Here is a 23,149-nt window from a genome sequence, read left to right on the forward strand (position 1 = left end):
ACATCTGGGGCTTCCCTGGTGGCGCAGTGGTTGAGAGTCTGCCTGCCAATGCAGGGCACACGGATTCATGCCCCGGTCCGGGAAGATCCCACATGCCGCGGAGCGGCTGGGCCCGTGAGCCATGGCCGTTGAGCCTGCGCGTCCGGAGCCTGTGCTCCGCAATGCAAGAGGCCACAGCAGTGAGAGGCCCACGTACCGCAAAAAAAAAAAAAAAAAAAAAGTGACATCTGTAAAAATTAAAAAACTGTGGATGTTTATAATATTAATTCATGTTAAGTATTATATTTTTGGGTGATTGTCTTTATTATATCAGGTAAACCTTGGATGAATAAATGGTATCTTTCATATTCAGTGTTTAGTACCACAAATTTGTTTAAATTGGAATTTCAAAATTTCTGTGAATTTAGAGAACTCATAGTTAGGAAAATATGCCTCTATTTTATTAAGCAGGGTTCCATTTTTTAAAATTTTCACTGTAAAATGAGTTCATGATATTATGCTTTTGACATACAGAGAAGCACTTGAAAATTTGAGGGTAGCATTTTCTCTCCAACATTAATATATTCTTTTCTTTTTTTTTTCTGAAAAGTTTTATTATTTATAAGACTCTTATCAACCATAGTCTTTAAGTGATCTTTAGAAGGGGAAGTCTCTGTAAGATAAATCTGCCTGCTATTTATAGGCCTATGAATAGAAATCCATGAAAAAGTACCTATAGAGTAGTAGCCACTTAACATCACAGATTAACCAATATCTGAATCAGACTTAGAATTAAAAAAAAAAAAAGCCCTCTGTGTGTGTGGTAGCTTCTGTTTGTACTTTACCCTTTCTTCCTCTACCAGATTAACTTCCCATAATAGTTATTTAAATATCTCAGTGTTATAGCATTTCTTTTCCTGTTATATAAACATAACATTACTACTATATTAGGTCGTGGGGAATTTTTAAAAACATTTTAAAAAACATTTTGGAAAGGTAACTTAAGAGTTTTATAATTCTGATATCCATAAAAGGGCTGCAAGTCATCTGAAACCTTGTGAGCCATATTTATATCCAGTCATTCAGCAATTAATTATGCCAGCAGTATACTCTACTTTTCAAACACAAAATGTACCAGAATGGCTAAAATTATCACTACCGATAATACCAAGTGCTGACAAGGATTTAGGGCAACTGGAATTTTATACACAGCTGGTCAGAACGTAAACTGGTACAGCCATTTTGCAAAACTGTGCAACAGTATTTACTAAAGCTGAAAATGTGAATATCTGACCCAGAAATTCCACCTGTAGGTGTATATCCAACAGAAAGGCATACATTTATGCACCAAAAGACAGGTATTAACAGTGTAATTCATAATGACCCCAGATGGGAAACAACCTAGATGTTAATTAGCAATAGAATTGATACATAAATTGTAGTATAATCCTGCAGTAAAATACTATACTGTATTTAAAATCCATGGAACTACTCCTGCATGCAAGCATATGTTTAAATTCTCACAAAAGTAATGTGTTGTCAGACACAAAGTAGTCCATGCTATATAATCCCATTTGTATAAAGTTCAAATATAGGCAAACTAATTTCTGGTGATAGTATTCAGCATGATGGTAGTTTGAGGGGCTGTAGAGACTAGGAGAGGGCATACTGCAGGCTCTGATTTACTGTTTATGTTGTTTTGGGGTTTTTTTGGCCATGCTGCACAGCTTGTGGGATCTCAGTTCCCCAACCAGGGACTGAATCCAGGCCTTGGCAGTGAAAGCCCAGAATTTTAACCACTAGCCAGCAGGGAACTCCCTGTTAATGTTCTTTTAGTTCTGGTATGGATAATGGTTACACAAGTGTGTTCACGTGTGAAAATTGAGCTATACACTTTTCTGTACTAAAATCTATGCACTTTTCTGTATTTTTGTTTTACTTCAATAAAAATTTTACATAAAAACAAAATAAAAAGGTTATCTTGAGCTAGAAAAAAGTATAAACTATCTATAATATATTGGATTTAGATGTTTTTCTTGAAGAAAACAAAAAAATTAGTTGGCCAGGCACATTCCCTGGCCAGATTCTTATTATTAGTACTATTTCTATTATTTGAAATCTGAAACTCTTTTTCCTAAGACTTCAGTGCTTTAAATTAAAAATAGTGTGTTTGGACTTCCCTGGTGGCACAGTGGTTAAGGATCTGCCTGCCACTGCAGGGGACATGGGTTCGAGCCCTGATATGGGAAGATCCCACATGCTGCGGAGCAACTAAGCCCGTGTGCCACAACTACTGAGCCTGCGCTCTAGAGCCTGCGAGCCACAACTACTGAAGCCTGCATGCCACAGCTACTGAGCCCATGTGCCACAACTACTGAAGCCCATGAGCCTAGAGCCCGTGCTCTGCAACAAGAGAAGCCACCGCAACAAGAGAAGCCACCACAATAAGAAGCCCGCGCACTGCAGCGAAGAGTAGCCCCCGCTCAAGGCAATTAGAGAAAGCCTGCACGCAGCAACAAAGACCCAACACAGCCATAAATAAATAAATAAATGGGGGAAAAAAATAGTGTGTTCTACAGATATAGAAAACAAACCTGTGGCTACTAAAGGGGAGAAGGAAGGGAGGAGGGACAAATTAGGGGTAAGGGGTTAACAGGTACAAACTACTGTATATAAAATAGATAAGCAAGAAGGATATACTGTATAGCACAGGGAATTTTACCCATCATCTTGTAATAACCTATAATGGAGTACAGTCTGCAAATATACTGAGTCACTATGCTATAGACCTGAAACTAACACAATGTTGTAAATCAACTATACTTCAATAAAAATAAATAAATAACAACCAAAAAACCCCAAATAAAAACAATAGTAAGCCACAAAAGAAGTGAGATGATCTGAATTTGCCATGTTATACTCTTGTTACTTTTTTAAAAATTAAAAGTTAAATTCCTCCAAAAAAGAAAATAGTGTGTTCTACATTGATATTGAATCCAGGTGGGATATATAGTTAGATTAAAAGAGTTAAGATCTAAGATGATTTTTTTTCCACATCTTACTTGTTTTTCTCAATAACCTAGCTTTTATAAACAAACAAAAGTATTTCTTGTTGTTTCACAGTTTTATTTCATGAATAAATTTTTTCTTCTTTAAATCTCTTTAAATAGAATATAAAAGATTTCAAAGTCTAGCTAGCACTGTGCTCATTAGAAGCAACTTCTGAGTTCTCAGAACTCTAATGTCCCATAATTGTATTGGCTTTATTTAATGGTTGTAATTATTTGGTCTTTAAAGTCTTATTTTTATCTCATTTTTAATCTGTCTACTCCACAAAATTAGATGATGACAACCGAAGCAGCTGTTTTACTTCTGCACTATTTAGTTGTATCCTGCAAAGGAAATGGAATCTTAAAAAAAAAAAAACCCAGCTGACTTTGGAGGTTAAAAACATGGCACTGCTACTTTAAAATTCTAGAAGGAATCTTTTTAACAAGTAGAATGATTTTCCTCTTAGCAAGTAAATGACTTTAGTCTTATAATTTTCATGTGTCTTTCTTACACATCAATTGTTAAAAGACACCTGCTTAAGAAATTTATAAATCAGAAGAAAATAAATGATTTCTGTAGCGTGTATTTAAAAAGACAAAACAAAACAAAACTGTGTGTCCCAATTATCCATTTTCAAAGATACGTTAGGCCTTTGTTCCATTTTTTGTTTATTTTATGTTGTAAAACTGTAACTATTCCTGCACATTTCCTTGGCCGTATAGGAGATGTAAAATGTTATGTGAAATGTCAAACAGGAAGAACTATAAAAGAAGAAAAACAAATGGCAGGTTTAACCAGAATTTATGCTGCTTTCTGAATTCCTTTATTGAGTAGCTTATAGATATTGTTACTACTTGTGATTTTATACTGATCTACCTTGGACAAGGCAAAGAAATATTTTTATTTCCAGAGTAACCTTAGATACCTTTGCAGTCAACCTCCTCCTTAAATTTGTATATTCTATTATGCATTAAAAAACACACAAACAAGGGACTTCCCTGGTGGCGCAGTGGTTAAGAATCTGCCTGCCGATGCAGGGGACACGGGTTCGAGCCCTGGTCTGGGAAGATCCCACATGCCAGGGAGCAACTAAGCCCATGCGCCACAACTACTGAGCCTGTGGAGCCCGTGAGCCACAACTACCGAACGCCGCGCGCCACAACTACTAAAGCCCACGCGCCTAGAGCCCGTGCTCCGCAACAAGAGAAACCACTGCAGTGAGAAGCCCGCGCACCACAACAGAGTAGCCCCCGCTCGCCGCAACTAGAGAAAGCCAGCAAGCAGCAATGAAGACCCAACGCAGCCAAATACATACATACATACATAAATAAAATTAAAAAAAAAACACAACCAAGCAGATATTTGTTTTCAGTGATATTATAAAAATCTATGGCATTGATTTTACATTGTAAATACCAATTTTTAATATCAGAGAGTCTCTTTTGGTGACTAATGTTTAACTCCTGGTCACTGATAAAGAAAAGATAACTAATATGTAATTATAATATTTAATGAACTCTTTTGAGTACACAGCCTCGTTGATAGTTGTTCCACCCTGGCTCCATTCAGTCTGAAACTCACTAGACTAATTGGAGATATTTTTTTTTTGGCCTTACCCCGCGGCTTCTGGTATATGACCAAGGAATTCCCAAGAGAAATATTTAGAAGGAAAAATGATCAGACTTGATTGTTGATTCAAGAAGGATGAAGTAGAGGAAGGAATCTAGAATGATATTCAAGAATTCAGGGCTGGGGAATTTCCTGGCGGTCCAGTGGTTAGGACTTAGCACCTTCACTGCCATGGCCTGGGTTCAGACCCTGGTCAGGGAACTAAGATCCCACAAGCCGTGCAGCATGGCCAAAAAAAAAGAAATTCAGGGCTGAAGATGTAAACTTAAGATTATGCAGGAAGTTAAAAAAATAAATTATGCAGGCAGTAGTTAAAGTCAGAGTAGTTGAGCTCTCCCAAGAAGAGCCTGTAGAGAGAACAGAGCATGGGGTCAAAATGCTAATGTTTGATGAGGGGTGGAGGAAGAAATGCCTTAGAGAAGCACTGAAGAGTAGTTCAGAGAAGGTGAACCAAAGACCAGAAGAGTTTTAGTAGCGCAAGCTCCATAAAGATGTATATGTTTTGATTATGAGTGATGAACACAGTGACCAGTACTTAGTAAGTGCTCAACAAATATCAATATTTGCTGAATGAATGAGTAAGCTGTCAATTCTGCCAAACACAGGAGAAATAAGAACAGAGACATACTCATGAAATTCGGTATTATGGGGGCCATTGTAACTTTTACAAGAACAATTGCAAAAGGTAGGAGATTGAAGAAGTGAGAGAGTGTAGAAAAGGAGTAAGACTCTTCTTTTAAAAGGTTTAACTAGAAGGAAATAAAGGGGGTGGTCACTGGAGAGGGACACAGGGTAAAAGCAGTGATTTTTTTTTTTAATTTATTTTTGGTTGCATTGGGTCTTCGTTGCGATGTGCCGACTTCTCATTGTGGTGGCTTCTCTTGTGGAGCCCAGGCTCTAGGCGCACAGGCTCAGTAGTTGTGGCACATGGGCATAGTTGCTCCATGGTATGTGGGATCTTCCCGGACCAGGGCTCGAACCTGTGTCCCCTGCATTGGCAGGCGGATTCTTAACCACTGTGCCACCAGAGAAGCACAAAAGCAGTGATTTTTAAAAATTATATTTTTTCCTATGGTTGATAAAGAATCAAGCATGTTAATAAACTAAGGTAGACAAATCACATAGAGAAGGAAAGGTCAAAAGTATAAGAAAAAAAGTATAAGAAGAAAGGGGCTAATTGATGGAATAAAGTCTAGAAAAATAGCAAAGATGATGGTATCAAAAACACAAGAAGAGGAATTGGCCTTGAAAGCCTCTTTCTCAGACTGGAGGGAAGTAAACAAGGGTGGATGAAGATACTGTTTTGTTGGTGGGAACAGGAAATAAAAGTGACTGAAATGTTGGTCATCTCAATTGAAGGTGGGATGCCAGCTACTCCGAAGATGATGTAGTGGAGGTTGGAGCAGTAATCTCAGAATGAGAGGACAAGTAAAAAGATTACCGGGCTACATTGAAAAAACCCAGCTAAATGTACTTAGGGTCCATGAATTTATGTGTTCATTGTGGTTCTTTCTAGTCTTATAGGCTTATATTTTATGGGTCAAAACTATGTTAATAAAAAAGTAGTCATTTTTACCACCTGAGAAGTAAATAGTAATGACTATCAGATGAAATATGGTAATAAGATATTCAAGTTTTTACTCAGGGAACAGCATAATAGAAACTCTTAATATTTAACAATGAAGGGAATTCCCTGGTGGTCCAGTGGTTAGGACTCCGCACTTTCACTGCCGAGGGCATGGGTTTAATCCCTGGTTGGGGAACTAAGGTCCCACAAGCTGCACGGTGTGGCCAAAAAAACCCAAACAAACAAAAAAAAACAATGAAAACATTCTGTTTTGTGTTGCCATATTTATTGAATAGTCATTGCTTTTTTGTTAACTTTGTTCATTAAAAAAACAATGTAATAACTACTTCTAAAAAGCCAAAATGGATAATTTGCTTTGCTTTTTCTGAGTAAAATGAAAGCTAATTTTATCCTGTGAAAGGATTTTACTTCCATAAAAAGTGCCATATAAATTCTAAATACTAGTTATGAAAATTACATAATGAATCTAATAAGAGGTAGAACATATATTATCAACTGCTTCTGCATCCATTTTGGTTATCTACAAATATCCCATTGATTTTAACGGAGTAATGTAGTTGTTCATTTTGAGGTCCTATTAAGACTTAGTATAAATTCTGTGTTGCTGTGATTTTAGGTTACTTTAATTTAAATGTTAGGAGATTATATAGGATTGAATTAAATCTTCTCTGTAAAATTCCAACTCCATAACCTTTTACTCTTATTTTCTAGAAACTAGTCAAAATAACTAAGGAACCAGTTGCCATAATTAGTGACACTATATTCATGGTGCAGTGGTTCATATATTTTGCTGGTCCTGTTATACATTTTAGCCAAACTAATAGAAATTTTGAATTTACATTTTACACTTTCTCTGATTGCTTATGTTAAAAGTTCACAGAACCATGAAGAAAAGTGAATTACCTCTGGATATAATTCTAGACCTATGCCCCTGAATTGACTTTTTACTTTGCTATATAGTTTTCTATACATTCATAATATTTTGGATATTATTTGAACCTTCTCTCCCAGGAGAAAAGGTCTGTTTTGCTTTGGTTTTTAAGAATTCTTAAACATGTCCTTCCCCTCCATGGTTTATTTGAATCAGAATCCAAGTAAGAGCCATATATTGCAATAGATTTGTATCACTTAAGTGTCTTTTAAGATCACTATATACATATATATTATATATATATATATATATATATATATATATATATATATATATATATATATATATACATTTTTTTTTGGCCTCACTGCACAACATGTGGGATCTTAGTTCCCTGACCATGGATCAAACCTGTGCCCCCTGCAGTGGAAGCACAGAGTCCTAACCACTGGACCGCCAGGGAATTCCCTAAGACCACAATATATATATTTTTAAAATTTATTTATTTGGTCGTGCCGGGTCTTAGTTGCAGCACGTGGGCTCCATAGTTGTGGCTCCAGGGCTCCTTAGTTGTGGCTCCAGGGCTCCTTAGTTGTGTCTCGCTGGTGCCTTAGTTGCAGCATGCAAACTTTTAGTTGCGGCATGCATGTGGGATCTAGTTCCCTGACCAGGGATTGAACCCAGGCCCCATGCATTGAGAGCATGGAGTCTTAGCCACTGTGCCACCAGGGAAGTCCCAAGACCACAATATTTTAATCTCTCTTTTTCTCTCTTTGTTTTTCTCTTCAGTTTGTTTATTGAAGAAACCAGGTTGTTTATCCTGTAGATAAACAGATTTTGCTGATTGGACTGGTCTGATCAGATTTAGACCTGATTTTTTTGGGGGGTGGAGTCAAGAATACTTGTTAGGTGGTGGTGTACAGCTCAAAATTCTTAATTACATCTCCTGTTAAATTGTATGGGAAAAGTAACAAATTTTTTAATAGAAGTGTTTCTTATAATGGGACTTAGAAAAAATATATATTTATGTATGTGTAGAGTAAAGACTATTTCACAGCCACTCTGAATGGCCTGTATTCTATGGCCTGAATTCTTGGGAGTAAAAACCTGTATTCTAGTGACAATGCAAAATCAAATGTTTGCTTGAAACCACAAAGACTTGACTTTTCTGATGATTGTGTTGATACTTGGAGTTAATTGTTAACTCTTATGAAGAAGTCCGGAACATGGTAAAGAATGACATGCATTAAATTAATCTGCTGCTTTAATTGTGGCAAGTTCAGGTTTGCTTTATTTGTTACATAATGTACACCTGATGGCCTTCAGTACCAGTATAATCTTTGATTTTTCTACAGAGGTGTTATTTGAGAGCAAATCTAGACCTTTAAATTACACATGACCTTCCCCTTAATGAATGTAATTCTATACTATTGGGTTATCTCATATGACTGGTAAAATGTATGTACAACTTCTTTTCTTTTTTCTTTTTAGCCAGGACTAAAAGAAGTGGTAGAATCCTGTCGAGGAAAAAATCTATTTTTTTCTACCAATATTGATGATGCCATTAAAGAAGCTGATCTTGTATTTATTTCTGTAAGTATTTTCCTTTGCTGTGTGAGTTTTAATGTATTCTTGTCTATATAGAAGTTTCATTGTATTTTAATAGTAAAGCCATTGGTATTAAGCCACAGCATTACTTAGTATAGACTTGTCCAGTTGAATTTTGATTGTCACTAACTTTATCCAACACTTCACCAAACTCTATAATCATCTGATCATTTCAGGTCATTGAACAAATAAGTTCAGAGAAAGTTTCTAATATGAGATCTAGAATTAGGAAGTGCTGGTAACATGTGAGCATGTGTGAGCACATATGGTGATAGTATATGTATTTCATCATTTCTTGTTTCCACTGCGCCTAACAAACATATGCCAAGTTCTAAACAATTAATTTAAAATGACTTTTGGAACATAAACTCATTACACACAGAATATTTGAGTAGATGGTTACCAGGACAGCAAGAAAAAAGTTACCTTGGTTCAAATATTGAATTATCAGAGTGTATTCCCAAGCATTCATTCTACTTGTTTCATCACAAAGGTACAACAGTTAAGCCCTATTATGAGCTGAAGGTGTCTGTGGACTAGCCTAATAACCTAACAAACATGTGCCAAGTTCTAAACAATTAATTTAAAATTAATTGCTCACTTCCTGCAGCGGTGGAAGTGAGATAAAAAGAATCAGGTAAAGTTTGCTGCAAACTTACAGGCATCTCCTATTTAGATGAGTTTATGTTCCAAAAGTCATTTTAAATTAATTGTTTAGAACTTGGCACATGTTTGTTAGGTTATTAGGCTAGTCCACAGACACCTTCAGCTCATAATAGGGCTTAACTGTTGTACCTTTGTGATGAAACAAGTAGAATGAATGCTTGGGAATACACTCTGATAATTCAATATTTGAACCAAGGTAACTTTTTTCTTGCTGTCCTGGTAACCATCTACTCAAATATTCTGTGTGTAATGGTATAGTTATCACTAATTGGTGGCTGAGCTAAGGTGTTATATGACTCAAGACCTGTACAGCCTTAAGGAATAAAGGGAAAGCCAGTGTTGTGAGCTTTGACTGGGTTCCATGAGATAAACACCATGGGGCCCATAGAGCAGAGATGATCTTGAATTGATTGTGTGTTGAGACAAAAGCAGTATTGTGAAGAAATAGGAACTCCAGAAGAAAGTAGTAATGAAACCCTTGGTAAAACTGTGTTATGAATTCAGTCTCTCTTTTTTAAAATTGCTTCAGAGAAATTGGTGCCACTTCTATGACTCACCTACCCAATCTTCTACTTAAGCTTGCAGGAGGTTAGGTTAGAGGCATAGAAAAGGAGAAATTATTTTGGAGTAGCTAGATGCTTGGAGAAAATCAAGAAGTTACCTTAGTCTGACATTTGGATAACCATAGCCTGGAATAGGAATAGGGGACTTTTCTATATGAAAAAAAAATTTTTTTAAGTATCTATTCTTAAGGCAATAGAGTTCACCTTAGTGTGGTCTGGCACAGATAGCTGATTTTACGCTTGCTTCTCTGCCGATCTAGCCTGAGCTGCCTTAAATCTTTCCAAGCTATTACTTTGTGTGCCTGTTAGGGTAATTTATTGTAGTATAACTCCTACCTAGTTCCCATTATTCTCTGCATCCGTTTTTTTTTTTTTTTTTAATGTGCTTGTTGTATACTTTTCATTGTGGAAAACACCAAACTTATACAAAAAATGAAACCAACAATATAGTGAACCCCATTGTCAACAGTTTTCATGGCTGATCTTGATTTATTTACTACTTCTCTCCCTTTCCTCCCACCCCAGATTACCCAAATTATTTTTAGGCAAATTCCAGGTAGAAATAGTTTTATACTATTGAATCAGTTTTCAACTGTTATCTTCAGAGCTCCTTTCCCAGGGAAGCCATCTGATCATCCCCATCTCTGACATGTTTCACATTACCCCATTAACCATTTTTGCCCTTCTGTGTTCCACTGCACCCTTACTTCCACGTCTAGGTCTTTTCCTAAGTTGTTCCATGCGTATAAACCACTTTTTCCTCCTGCTTTTTACACCTCAACCCAATCTTCACGTTTTGATTTATTTTGGCTTGATTCCTTTATTTAGTCTCCCATTAAGTTATAAGCTTGTCAAGAGAAGACAGTTGGTGCTACTTACTGGTTCAAAAATTATTCCTACATAGAATTTTAGACTTTTCAGAGTACTTTCATTTTTACGAGAGTGTTATAAAACTTGTGTGTTAGATTTTAGAGAGTGTGTTATTCTCATTTTCCAATGAGGTCATTGAGACAAAGGCAGCCACACTTCTCCAAGTTTACATGATACAGCTAAGCCAAAACTAAATGCGTGGACTCTGGACTCATGATTTATTTTTCTTTCTATATGATAGTCTTTGTCCACATAGTATTCTGTATCCTGAAGGCGCTAGATAATTTCTAGCTCTAATGAGCCAAGAAAGCATTTGTGAATGATACTGCAGACATTTAAAAAAACCTATTGATATAGGTCTATAAAAAAGGAGAATAAAAAGGAGTTTAAAGTTTAGTTTTAAAGACCAGGATAGTATATTACATACCATCAAGAGAGAAAGAAAGAGAAAACTTACATTTCATTTCAGACTGTGAACTCCTTTTGGAGTCTCTTTCATCTTTATATCTGCAGGCTTAGCTTGGAACCTGCCTGCCCTGATTCTGACACATATATAGTAGCTTCTCAACAGAAATGTACTGAATGAGTTCTCATAAAATATTATTTCCATGGAACTAATAGAGGGTGAAACCAGGGCTCCTAATGATGTTAACTGCCCAGTTGACTAGTCAGTTGATGGTCCAGGGCATATCTTGTAATCAGTGAATATCTCATACTCTCTTCTTAATCCCGTATACTTTCATCAGGTGAACACTCCAACCAAAACCTACGGAATGGGGAAAGGCCGCGCAGCAGATCTGAAGTACATTGAAGCTTGTGCTAGACGCATTGTGCAAAACTCATATGGGTATAAAATTGTGACTGAGAAAAGCACAGTCCCAGTGCGGGCAGCAGAGAGTATTCGTCGAATATTTGATGCAAACACAAAACCCAACTTGAATTTACAGGTATAAAAAAAGGAAGCATTGGAATCTGGCTCTTCTTATGTAAATATCAATGCTTTAAAGTTGTCCGTAATTAATTCTAGCTTAAAACTTTCCTTTGTGTTGGGAATCTAGGTGCTGTCCAACCCTGAGTTCTTGGCAGAGGGAACAGCCATCAAGGACCTGAAGAACCCAGACAGAGTACTGATTGGAGGGGATGAAACCCCAGAGGGTCAGAGAGCTGTGCAGGCACTGTGTGCTGTGTATGAGCACTGGGTTCCCAGAGAAAAGATCCTCACCACTAATACTTGGTCTTCAGAACTTTCCAAACTGGTTGGTACACAGCACTCAACTCTCTATTAAATTTAAAGCCAAGGACTTATTTCTCTTAACCCTGATAAGCTACACAGGTACTTTCTTAACATTAATAAAAAGATATGCTTTTGAAGATAATATTCTTGTATATTATGAAATAATATTCACAAGGGGATCAAATATTTGGGTATAAAATATTCTGGAATATGTAAAAGAAAATAGTAATTACATTACTATTAATGTAATTAATTAAAATAGTAATGTAAAAAATCACTCTTTCCCTTCTTTTACCCTTTCTTCATCTTCTTCTCTAATTTAAAACATTTTCCGGGCTTCCCTGGTGGCGCAGTGGTTGAGAGTCCGCCTGCCGATGCAGGGGACATGGGTTCGTGCCCTGGTCCGGGAAGATCCCACATGCCGCGGAGCGGCTGGGCCCGTGAGCCATGGCCGCTGAGCTTGCGCGTCCGGAGCCTGTGCTCCGCAATGGGAGAGGCCACAACAGTGAGAGGCCCGCGTACTGCAAAAAAAAAAAAAAAAAATTTCCCTTACCAACCCACCCATTGCCTACGCAAATTGAGCCCGTCAGTAACTTCTATATCTCCCTCAGTAATTTGGATCAACTCAATGAAATATAATACGGATATATAAAATTTTTATTTTAGCTCATCGTATTCTTCCTTTTTTTTCTTTTAAGGCAGCAAATGCTTTTCTAGCACAGAGAATCAGCAGCATTAACTCTATAAGTGCCCTCTGTGAAGCAACAGGAGCTGATATAGAAGAGGTGGCAACAGCCATTGGAATGGACCAGAGAATTGGAAATAAGTTTCTGAAAGCCAGTGTTGGTAAGCTGAAATTTTTCTGTACATAAAGTAGGTTCATTTAGCTAGGTCTCTAACTTTAAGGAAGCCTTTGCTTAATTTAAATGCCCTTAAAACAATGATTCCATTATACATGTAGGCTTCAGCCTATTAGGGACTTTCTAAGTGAGGCAACTGTTACTTATATTGTTTAATAATTACTGACTGATTGGTAGATAAACATAGTTCAATGTTTTAGGAGGAATATGTTAGTATTTTGTTAGAACATTTAGGTAGAATAAGTTTGGGATACCACATAGGAAATCATGTAACACTTTATTGAAGCAAATAGGAAAAAATTCCTTATCATTTGCTTTTCCTACTAATACAATTATGGAAATGTGACCTTGGTGAACTACAGTCAATCCTCATGATTTGTGGATTCCATATTTGTGAATTAGCCTACTTGATAAAATGTATTTGTAACCCAACATCAATACTCATGTGGTCATTTGCAGACATGAACAGAGCAGCAAAAAATTTGAGTCACCCAACACATATATTCCCAGCTGAAGGTGAATAAGGCAATACTCATTTCTTCTTATTTTAGCTCTCATACTGCAAATTTGTGCTCTTTTTGTGGTCTATTTAGTGCTGCATTTTTGTGCTTTTTTTCCTGTGATTTCACTGTTTAAAATGGCCCCCAAGCATATTGCTGAAGTTTTGTCTAGTGTTCCAAAGCATCAGCAAGCTATGATGTGCCTTACAGAGAAAATACATGTGGTTTGATAAGCTTCATTCATTCAGGCATGAGTTATAGTGCTATTGGCTGTGAGTTCAATGTTAATGAATCAACAATATTTTTAAATAAGGTGCCTTTAAACAGAAATACACATAAAACAAGATTATGTTGATCAGTTGGCAAAAATGTGACCAGAAGCTCACAGGAACCTAATGCTGTATTTCGCCTAGGAGCAGTGCTTCAGTATTTGCTAATTCAGCGTTTGTGGCAAATCTGTAGAACATAATTACTGAGTTTAATAAGAACTGACGATGTTTCTTTTGCATATAAGTTAATAAGATTGATGTAAAGGTAAATAGAGTCTTTTACAGATGGGGCCATAGACAGCCTTTCCTGTATTTCTGGGGCTTTATGCCATTTCTCAGTACTGATTTCCCTGGCCTTTTGTATCTTTTTGATATTTTCTCCTAGTGGCCATTTAATAAAAATAGCTCCTATTTACTGAAGGTGTATTATGCACCAAGTTCTGAACTTTATATATCTTAATTATTGATCCTTATAACCAGGACTTCCCTGGTGGTGCAGTGGTTAAGAATCCACCTGCCTTTGTTATACAGCAGAAACTAACACAACACTGTAAAGCAATTATACTCCAATAAAGATGTTAAAAAAAAAAAAAAAAAAAGAATCCGCCTGCCAGTGCAGGGGACATAAGTTTGATCCCTGGTCCGGGAAGATCCCACATGCCATGAAGCAGCTAAGGCTGTGAGCCACAACTACTGAAGCCTACACACCCTAGTGCCTGCGTGGCAGGACTACTGAGCCTGCGCCCTCCAGGGCCTGCATGCCACAACTACTGAGCCCGCATGCTGCAACTACTGAAGCCCGCGTGCCTAGAGCCTGTGCTCAGTGACAAGAGAAACCACTGCAATAAGAAGCCCGCGCACCGCAACGAAGAGTAGCCCCTGCTTGCCTCAACTAGGGAAAGCCCGCGCGCAGCAACGAAGACCCAACACAGCCAAAAAAAAAAAAAAAAAAAATCCTTATAACCTTTTACAAAGGTGTTGGTATTTCTAGAGATGATTAAAGATTGGGGGAATTTTTGTAACTTGCTCAAAGTCATAAAACTAATGAGTGGCTAGATGTTTCTGACTCCAAAGCCCACGCCAGCCCTCATTGTGTACTGCATTGCATTAAAACAGGAGTGGGCAAACTACAGCCCCCAGGCCAAAATGCGGCTCACAGCTTGTTTTTGTAAATAAGTTTTATTAGAAAATAGCTGTGCCCATTTGATTACATATTGTCTATGACTGCTTTTGAGCTACAAAGGCAGAGTTGAATATCTGGCCCACAAATGCTAAAATATTTTTTACCTGGCCTGTAAAAGTTTGCCAGCTCTATGTTAGAGTTAGAGATGCAGGGCAGTGATACCAGCTGAATGAGGGGAAAAAAAAGAAAACATAGCCACAATAAAACTTAAGCTAGAAAGTGATTTATAATTATTTGTAATTATTTAAGATTATTTATAATTATTAGGAAATTATTTATAGAGTTGATTAGTTGCTTGCAAATTTCATACAAGTTATAAACCCATTAATTTTCCAACATTCAAATTTTATTATTAAAAATCCAAGCATAGGCCCTCTGATTAATATGACAAAGAAATTTGTAATATGATTTAGTTGTTTGGTTCCTAAATGAAAATATTATCTTTTTTTTTTTTCCTTTCTTCAGGTTTTGGTGGCAGTTGCTTTCAAAAGGATGTTCTGAATTTGGTTTATCTCTGTGAGGCTCTAAATTTGCCCGAAGTAGCTCGTTATTGGCAGCAGGTATTAATCTTTATAGTCAACAGGTTATGATTAACTTCTAATTAAAACATGTCACCTTTTTCTGTCAAATGTTTTTGATAGGATTAATTTTTTCCAGGAACTCAATTATTATTATATTCAATATATTCATTTTAGGTTTATTTGTTGGGGTTCTGTGTTTATAATTTGTCTTTTTTGGTAATCATCTATGATGGAAGTTTATGAGAAACCAGTATTCCTTCTAATTTTTTTTTTTTTCTTTTTGTGGTATGCGGGCCTCTCACTGTTGTGGCCTCTCCCGTTGCGGAGCACAGGCTCTGGACGCGCAGGCCCAGCGGCCACGGCTCACGGGCCCAGCCGCTCCGCGGCATATGGGATCCTCCCAGACCGGGGCACGAACCCGCATCCCCTGCATCGGCAGGCGGACTCTCAACCACTGCGCCACCAGGGAGGCCCTTCCTTCTAATTTTAATAACTAAATTTGCTCCCTGAGTAAAGCAAGAAATATTACTTCTAATTATAATTCTTCTTTATCTTAAAAGGCGTACGATAAAAGTAAAGGCAAAAGAACCTCTACTGTCATGCTTCCAAGTGGTTTGCATATGTTGATATTTGTTTTGTCCCTTTGAGATTCACAGAGCTAAAATTAGAGGCCCTTCTCAAAGTGGAAATAGAGTTAACATTTATTGCATGCTTACTCTGTGCCAGGCACTCTTTTAAGCACTTTACATGTAGTATCTTAGTCCTCATCGTTAATTACATGTAGTATCTTAGTCCTCATCGTTAATATTATCCCTCATATATAGATGAGGAAGCTGAGGCTTAGCAATGTTAAGTAGTTTGTTCAAGATAACAGCCAGTGTATGTAACTTTCCCAAATATTTTTTCCCCAAGTTCACAGTTTTTCAGATTTCAGCAGTGAGTAGGAATGGGAGGAAATTAACATTTTTAGGGAAATGTACACTTTTAGGTTCATTTCAGTCAATCCAGTATGATGGCTTTATATTACTGTCCATTGTGGGGGAAATCTAGATAAAGGCTTGATTTTCCAAAACTTTGGCTCATTTCCCAAGCTCTCAGGCTCTGAGATGGCTTCTAGAAGCTTAGAGCCTTAAAAAAAAGTCTTTCCTTATATCCCTCTGGTCACCAATATGATGTCTTGTTTGTAAATTCTTAGGAGAGTAACAGATTAGGTGATCAGAGACTATGTTATGTTTTACTCGTAACATTTAGTTAAAAATTTTGCCAGATGTTTGTGCTGTTATGGTTCATCCAGAGGCAGCTATAACTCTACATAGTTTGACTGTTCTCTGTCCACTTTCTACTCACACTCAGTTTTGGTGAGGGGTTGGGAGTAAGCATATGAAGGAATACTTTGGGGTTTATTTGCTTCCACAGGGTTTGGAGAAGTTGGCTAGCTGCCTTTTTTTAGGTGGACTCATGGCTGGACCTCAAATGGGGTTGAAATTTAACTGTGCTCCCCACCTTAACATCCATCCCAGCCCGATGCATGGAAAGTTAAGCCAAATGAAAATGAAAATTTTCAGGCTGGCTATAAGGAGTGGGGGGTGGGTAATTCTTTATGTTTTTCAGTCTGCAGATACTAAAGAGGTTGTTAATCTTTGCCTCCTGTTAATTTATAAGGCTTGTATTCATACAAGAGTACTCACCATAAAGCTGTGAGCAGTGTGTGGTACAGGCTGCACCTCTTCTAACTGATCCTTGCATAATTGTCCTTGTCATTTCAGGTCATAGACATGAATGACTACCAGAGAAGGAGGTTTGCTTCCCGGATTATAGACAGTCTGTTTAATACAGTGACTGATAAGAAGATAGCTATTTTGGGGTTTGCATTCAAAAAGGACACCGGTGATACGAGGTACCAGTTGTTTGAAATATTTCAACCTTTTTGAGAATGTTAACTCCTCATCTTATCCTGATTTTTTTTTTTTTTTTTTTTTTTTTTAGGTAAGAAGTGGATTTATTTAGAGAGAAACACACTCCACAGACAGAGTGTGGGTCATCTCAGAAGGCGAGAAAGGCCTTATCCTGATTTTTTGATGGTGGTTGTATATGTGAAATACATGTATGTATATAGTATAAAGAATAAAAATAAAGTGGACATCAATATCTTCACAAGGAATAGAATCTCACCTGTATATTAAACCCCTTAGGTATTAGAATATATGCCATTTATGGGACTTCCCTGGTGGTCCAGTGGTTAAGACTCTGTGCTGCCAGTGCAGGGGCTGTGGGTTCGATCCCTGGTCGGGGAACTAGGATCCCACCTGCATGCGGCATGGCCAAAAAAAAATAATTAAAAAAAAAATTTAGAATATATGCCATTTAAAAGTGCAGCAATACTGATTTTTTTTTTCCTTCAGAGAGTCGTCTAGTATATATATTAGCAAATATTTGATGGATGAAGGCGCACACCTCCATATATATGATCCAAAAGTACCAAGGGAACAAATAGTTGTGGATCTTTCTCATCCAGGAGTTTCAGAGGATGACCAAGGTAAGTAGGCTTTGAGTCTCATGTATCACTTTGAGTTTGGGCCCCCAGACTTTGTCCTCTAGAAACCTTTGGTTGCTCAGTATTTATCATTTATATCATTGGTAGGCCCGTCTTTTCAACCTTATTTCTCTAAAATTAAACTCTCAGACATTGCTTCATCAACTTTGATTTGAAGTAATCAGCTATGGGTTAGTCTAGTGATTTTTCCGACATATTCTAAAAAGTCCCGGAGATTCCCAGGAGTTGCTTCTGGGGCAAAATTGGGAGTACTCCAGGGCCCCCCACCGTTACCCCTACTCACACTTCAACCAGACCATTCCACTTCTGTCAGACCGTCAACTCCTCCAGCAATCTTAGTGTTAAAATGCATAATTTCAAATCACTCCTTTCTTATTCCAACTTTCTGTTGGGTTGTTATAGTGGCCCGGCTTGTGACCATTTCCAAGGACCCCTATGAAGCATGTGATGGTGCCCATGCTGTTGTGATTTGCACTGAATGGGACATGTTTAAGGTGAGGTGACAGTAGTGGGATTAAGGAAAATTTTAGAGGTGTTCTAGTGCCATTTGGGGTTGAGTGTGGGTTCCCATATATGCTCTACTTGTTTCTTTGGTTCTGTCTTTACAGGAACTGGACTATGAACGCATTCATAAAAAAATGCTGAAGCCAGCCTTTATCTTTGATGGACGACGTGTCCTGGATGGGCTCCACAATGAACTACAAACCATTGGCTTCCAGGTAAGCATGATCCTGGATTGGTTTTGTTTCATTTGTTTGGTCATTTCCTTTTTAAAGGCTTTGAGTTTTAGAATTAAAAATTTTTTTCATTTAGCAATAGCATAACTCTGGGCAACATGTCAGTCAATTCTCTGGGAAGTTCTGTGATATTTGTGAAGTACTCCACTCCCTCCTTAAAACTGTGATCTAAAGGTCATTCAGTGTTGGTCTTTCTTACATAATATCAGTTGCCTATCATATGGGGCCAAGATATGCCTTGCCTCACCTCATATAAACATCAAGTAAGAAAATATACACATAAAAATTTTTTTTTTTTCCTGGAGCCTCCAAAGCTACTCTGCTGCACTGTCTGCATCACACTGACCCACTCTGAGGCCAGGTCACTTATTCCTATATGAATGTTTTGAAAACTGCAATATGCAATATAGTTGTCACATGTTGGTATAGGATCCTGTGCCTCTGGGTGCTCAGCACTGTGCTGGTGCTGTGAGAGGTCTGAAGGAAAAGTATGGGAGCTGCAGTGGTGCTGGCTCTTTTAATTCAGAGTTTGTCAGTTAATTATGGAACGTTTAGAGAGCTGACACAAACCTGCACAGTACATTTTATGTTGCATCCATTTCAATTCTACCAGGGGCCCCAAAAGTATTAATAAGAGGGAGCTACTTTCCATTTCCTCAGAGCAGGAGCAGAAATGGGGTGGGAGGCTTGGGGGGTGGTTGGGAGGATAAAGAAATCTGCCGGGAGATTGCGGTCAGCATAGTCCCGAAGCAGAGCAGAGTGCAGCTGTGTTTAGAGCTGGCTGTGTGCGTCTGCTCGGCACCAGCTGTCTTGGAGAGGTACTGATAAGGCTTCATCCACTGTTGAAAATATCTGATCTGGTTCTCTTAACCTGTCACTGACTTGTTGAAGATCCTTCTTATTTAGAATTCAGTGCCCATGTCTCATTCATGAGAGATTAACTTGCAAGAAGAATCAGATGACATCCTTGTCTGTTCACACTCCATCAAAGACCCTGGGGACCTTTTTTTAAAAAAATTAATTAATTAATTAATTTATGGCTGCATTGGGTCTTCGTTGCTGCATGTGGGCTTTCTCTAGTTGTGGCGAGCGGGGGCTACTCTTTGTTGTGGTGTGCGGGCTTCTCATTGCGGTGGCTTCTCTTGTTGCGGAGCACGGGCTCTAGGCATGTGGGCTTCAGTAGCTATGGCACACGGGCTCAGTAGTTGTGGCACACAGGCTTAGTTGCTCCACAGCATGTGGGATCTTCCTGGACCAGGGATCGAGCCCGTGTCCCCTACATCGGCAGGCGGATTCTTTTTTTTTTTATTTTTTTTTTAGTTTCTGCTTTATAACAAAGTGAATCAGTCATACATATACATCTGTTCCCACATCCCTTCCCTCATGCATCTCCCTCCCTCCCACCCTCCCCAGGCAGGCGGATTCTTAACCACTCTGCCACCAGGGAAGTCCCCCTGGGGGCCCTTTTATCCTACCCCTCCTTAGTGAGTAATGTGACTGTTTTTCACAGTCATGACTGAAACTCAGCAATGTTATTTTTTAAAGATTATTTGCAGGCACAGACACATTTTCTCTCATTCCTGTGTTACTCATCTAAAGGAGAAGATATGTAGAGGTATATATATTTAAAATGAGTTTGAGTTCTTATAAAATTAACTTTTCCAAGTAAGGATTAAAAAAAAATTAGACTGGAATTACTAAATAAAGGGAATTTATAAGCCACTAAATAAGACAATTGATGAATATAAAGCAGAAGCCCTTTGTGGTACGAGTCAGCATTAAATATTAATTTTTAATTAAAAAGACATTTATGAAGATTGTTTAGTATATTTATCTGTGCTGTGTGGAGAGGAGATAAACTTATGACTATTAAAGAAACAGTGTCTTTAAAGATAAGATTGATTATTTTGGATAGAGGGGGGAAATTTTTAATGTAATATGCAAAATGAAAATTGACTACCGTTGATTTATTGAAGGTTGGCTCGCATGCCAGATACTGTGCTGAGCACTTTATCTAATTGAATCCTTACCACAGCTCTTTGAGGTAGATGGGTAACACCATTTACGATGAGGAAGAAAGACCTTCGAGGGTTTAGGTAACAGCACTTATCAGTCAGGATTCCAGCTGGATCCTTTCAGACTCTGAAGCCTGAACTTCTAAAAAGCTATGCTGTTATAGCTTATGCAAGCTTTTTAGAATGAGGGAAACAGACATTAGAATAGAGTTTGAAAGAATGTGAATTAACTGGAATCCGGTCTATTTATTGCTTTCACATGTGCTACTGAAACAATCGTGGCAGGTGGTTCCCTATTCTGTTTGAGGGGGTCTGGTGTTGAGAATGACAGGAGTCAGTGTGCCCTCTTATGAATATGAAAAGGGGAGTGCAGACTGACTCTAGAAACATAAACAGTGTGGAAGGAACCAAAGATCTTTCATAGCAGCCCAGACGACTTGAGAAACTTTTTCTGCCTTTAAAAAGAAAAAAAGCATCTAGCTTTTAGCCCTTATTATACTACATTACAGAGTTTTTACATTTAAGTATTGTAATTGTTAATAATTTTCTTTCTAAAATCTTTTTTTCCCCTCTAGATTGAAACAATTGGCAAAAAGGTGTCTTCAAAGAGAATTCCATATGCTCCTTCTGGTGAAATTCCAAAGTTTAGTCTTCAGGATCTACCCAACAAGAAACCCAGAGTATAGACATTGCCATTTTTATTTGTAATTTTTTTGGTACTTCAGGATAGCAAACATCTATCTGATATTAAATGGTAAATGAATCAAGTGCTTTTAAGGAAACAAAACTATTTTTTTAATAATCAAATTTATATTAGCTGTATGGGAATTAGCATATCTGGTAATTATGAAACTAGAATATTTTTTACATATTTTTATAATACTGTTACCTCAGTGATTGGATGCATAGCAAGTAATTGTGTTGGTTTTAATGGTGTCAATTTTTGTAAAATTAAACTTCAAACACTTTTTACTTTATAAAATGTCTTTAGGCAGCACTTTAATATCACATCGTAATGGGAATGGCACGCTTCAGTTTTTCTGATCATTGGTTTATCTACTTGTCCTTAAGTATGTATTTTAAACCATGAAATGGCTATGCTAAATATTGGGCTAAACCTGTTAACCTTTCCAAAAGTGTCATGGAAGTTTAGAGGTTTCTGGATTAATTGGGTAAGATGTTTTCCATGCCATTTCTTGTCTCTCTGAACTGAGGAGGGTGCAATGGACAGAATGTGGCCTTTGAGCTTTTTTTTTTTCCTATGCTTCCATGTTAGAAGTAACCCTACAAGTATGGTTTGGTTATTGTTCTTTTGTTCCTTTTGTTTTAATGAGCTGTGTTGTTGGTTTTCTAGTCCAAAAAGATCATCACTGCCCATTTCCAATCAATCCAAATAAGACTAAAAGGCAATATTTTTTTTAACATGAAGAGAAAATCAGTGTAGTGAAATGAAAATCTATTTCACTCCACTTCTTGTTTTTCCTCACTGATCACTACGTTTTTTTAGTCCAATATTTGTTACTTTTACTTTGCATTTTCTTCCTGTAACTCATTGCAATTTCTCCCTTTTTCTTTAAGTAATAAAACCAATATAATCTCATATATAAACTTAAAGTAGTAGGTTTTACAGGTTATGTATAGCATAATCCTAAAATAAGGAATTTTGTGTCTTCAACTACTTTTTTTCTTATGTCTCTTTGACTTATATTTGATTTTCTCTTGTGTTTATCATTATTGAAATATGTCAGATGTCCATTTGATGCTTGTGCTCTGCTGAGAGTATACAAATTGAGTTAAACGATACAAGTCTCATCCTTTAGGAATTTTGCGGTTCAATAAGGATACAGAGACAAAGATGAGGACAGAGACACCTATACAGATATCAAATACATAAATAAAATATTCTGCATAAGCCACTGTGTGGGTTATTTTTTGTCTAGTGCAAGTAACTAATAAGTCATGACAGTATGACATTAGACAGGAAAACAACACTCCTTACTTTTTTGAGAAAGGGGAATTATATTGTTCTTTCAAATGATGCAAGAAAGCAAGGGAATTTAGCAAATAGACCAGGTATCGGCAAACTAAATCCCATTGGGCAAATCTGGCCAGCCACATGTGAGCTAAGAATGTCTTTTACATTTTTACATGATTACATTTTAAATGGTTATATAAATTGCTATCTGGTCCTTTAAGAAAAAGTTTGCAGACCAGAGTGAAAGAAACAAAACACCAAAAAGAGATAAATGCCAGAGTATTTGAACATAAGATGATCCCTTGCTCATAAGACTTTGAAGTGAGGATGAGCTTATTAATTAGAATTTGCTTTACATTTTTGCTTGAAAATATTTTTGTATTGTGCTTAATAATCTTATATTCTAGTAAAGGGATTATAACCCAAAGATGTCTTGCTAAAACAGATAGAATTTGGCACTGGTTTCAAGTTGCAGG

The 23,149-nt window shown here is 37.3% G+C and overlaps 1 protein-coding gene across 2 annotated transcripts in view; it reads left to right on the top strand.

Moving 5' to 3' along the window:
* The window catches only part of UGDH (UDP-glucose 6-dehydrogenase), a 38,078-nt gene extending 15,468 nt beyond the window's left edge, over window positions 1–22,610 (top strand). For both annotated transcript variants that reach the window (XM_081248430.1, XM_081248431.1), the window contains 10 exons: window positions 8,610–8,711; window positions 11,572–11,772; window positions 11,884–12,081; window positions 12,758–12,905; window positions 15,337–15,431; window positions 17,159–17,289; window positions 17,795–17,928; window positions 18,349–18,440; window positions 18,555–18,665; window positions 21,274–22,610. In XM_081248430.1, the coding sequence (XP_081104556.1) occupies window positions 8,610–8,711; window positions 11,572–11,772; window positions 11,884–12,081; window positions 12,758–12,905; window positions 15,337–15,431; window positions 17,159–17,289; window positions 17,795–17,928; window positions 18,349–18,440; window positions 18,555–18,665; window positions 21,274–21,384 (1,323 nt within the window). In that variant the 3' untranslated portion in view covers window positions 21,385–22,610. The remainder of the gene's footprint in view (window positions 1–8,609; window positions 8,712–11,571; window positions 11,773–11,883; window positions 12,082–12,757; window positions 12,906–15,336; window positions 15,432–17,158; window positions 17,290–17,794; window positions 17,929–18,348; window positions 18,441–18,554; window positions 18,666–21,273) is intronic.
* Window positions 22,611–23,149: the final 539 nt, after the last annotated feature.

The sequence above is a fragment of the Mesoplodon bidens genome (genome assembly GCF_964165515.1).
Source record: "Mesoplodon bidens genome assembly, chromosome: 1".
Lineage (NCBI taxonomy): Eukaryota > Metazoa > Chordata > Mammalia > Artiodactyla > Ziphiidae > Mesoplodon > Mesoplodon bidens.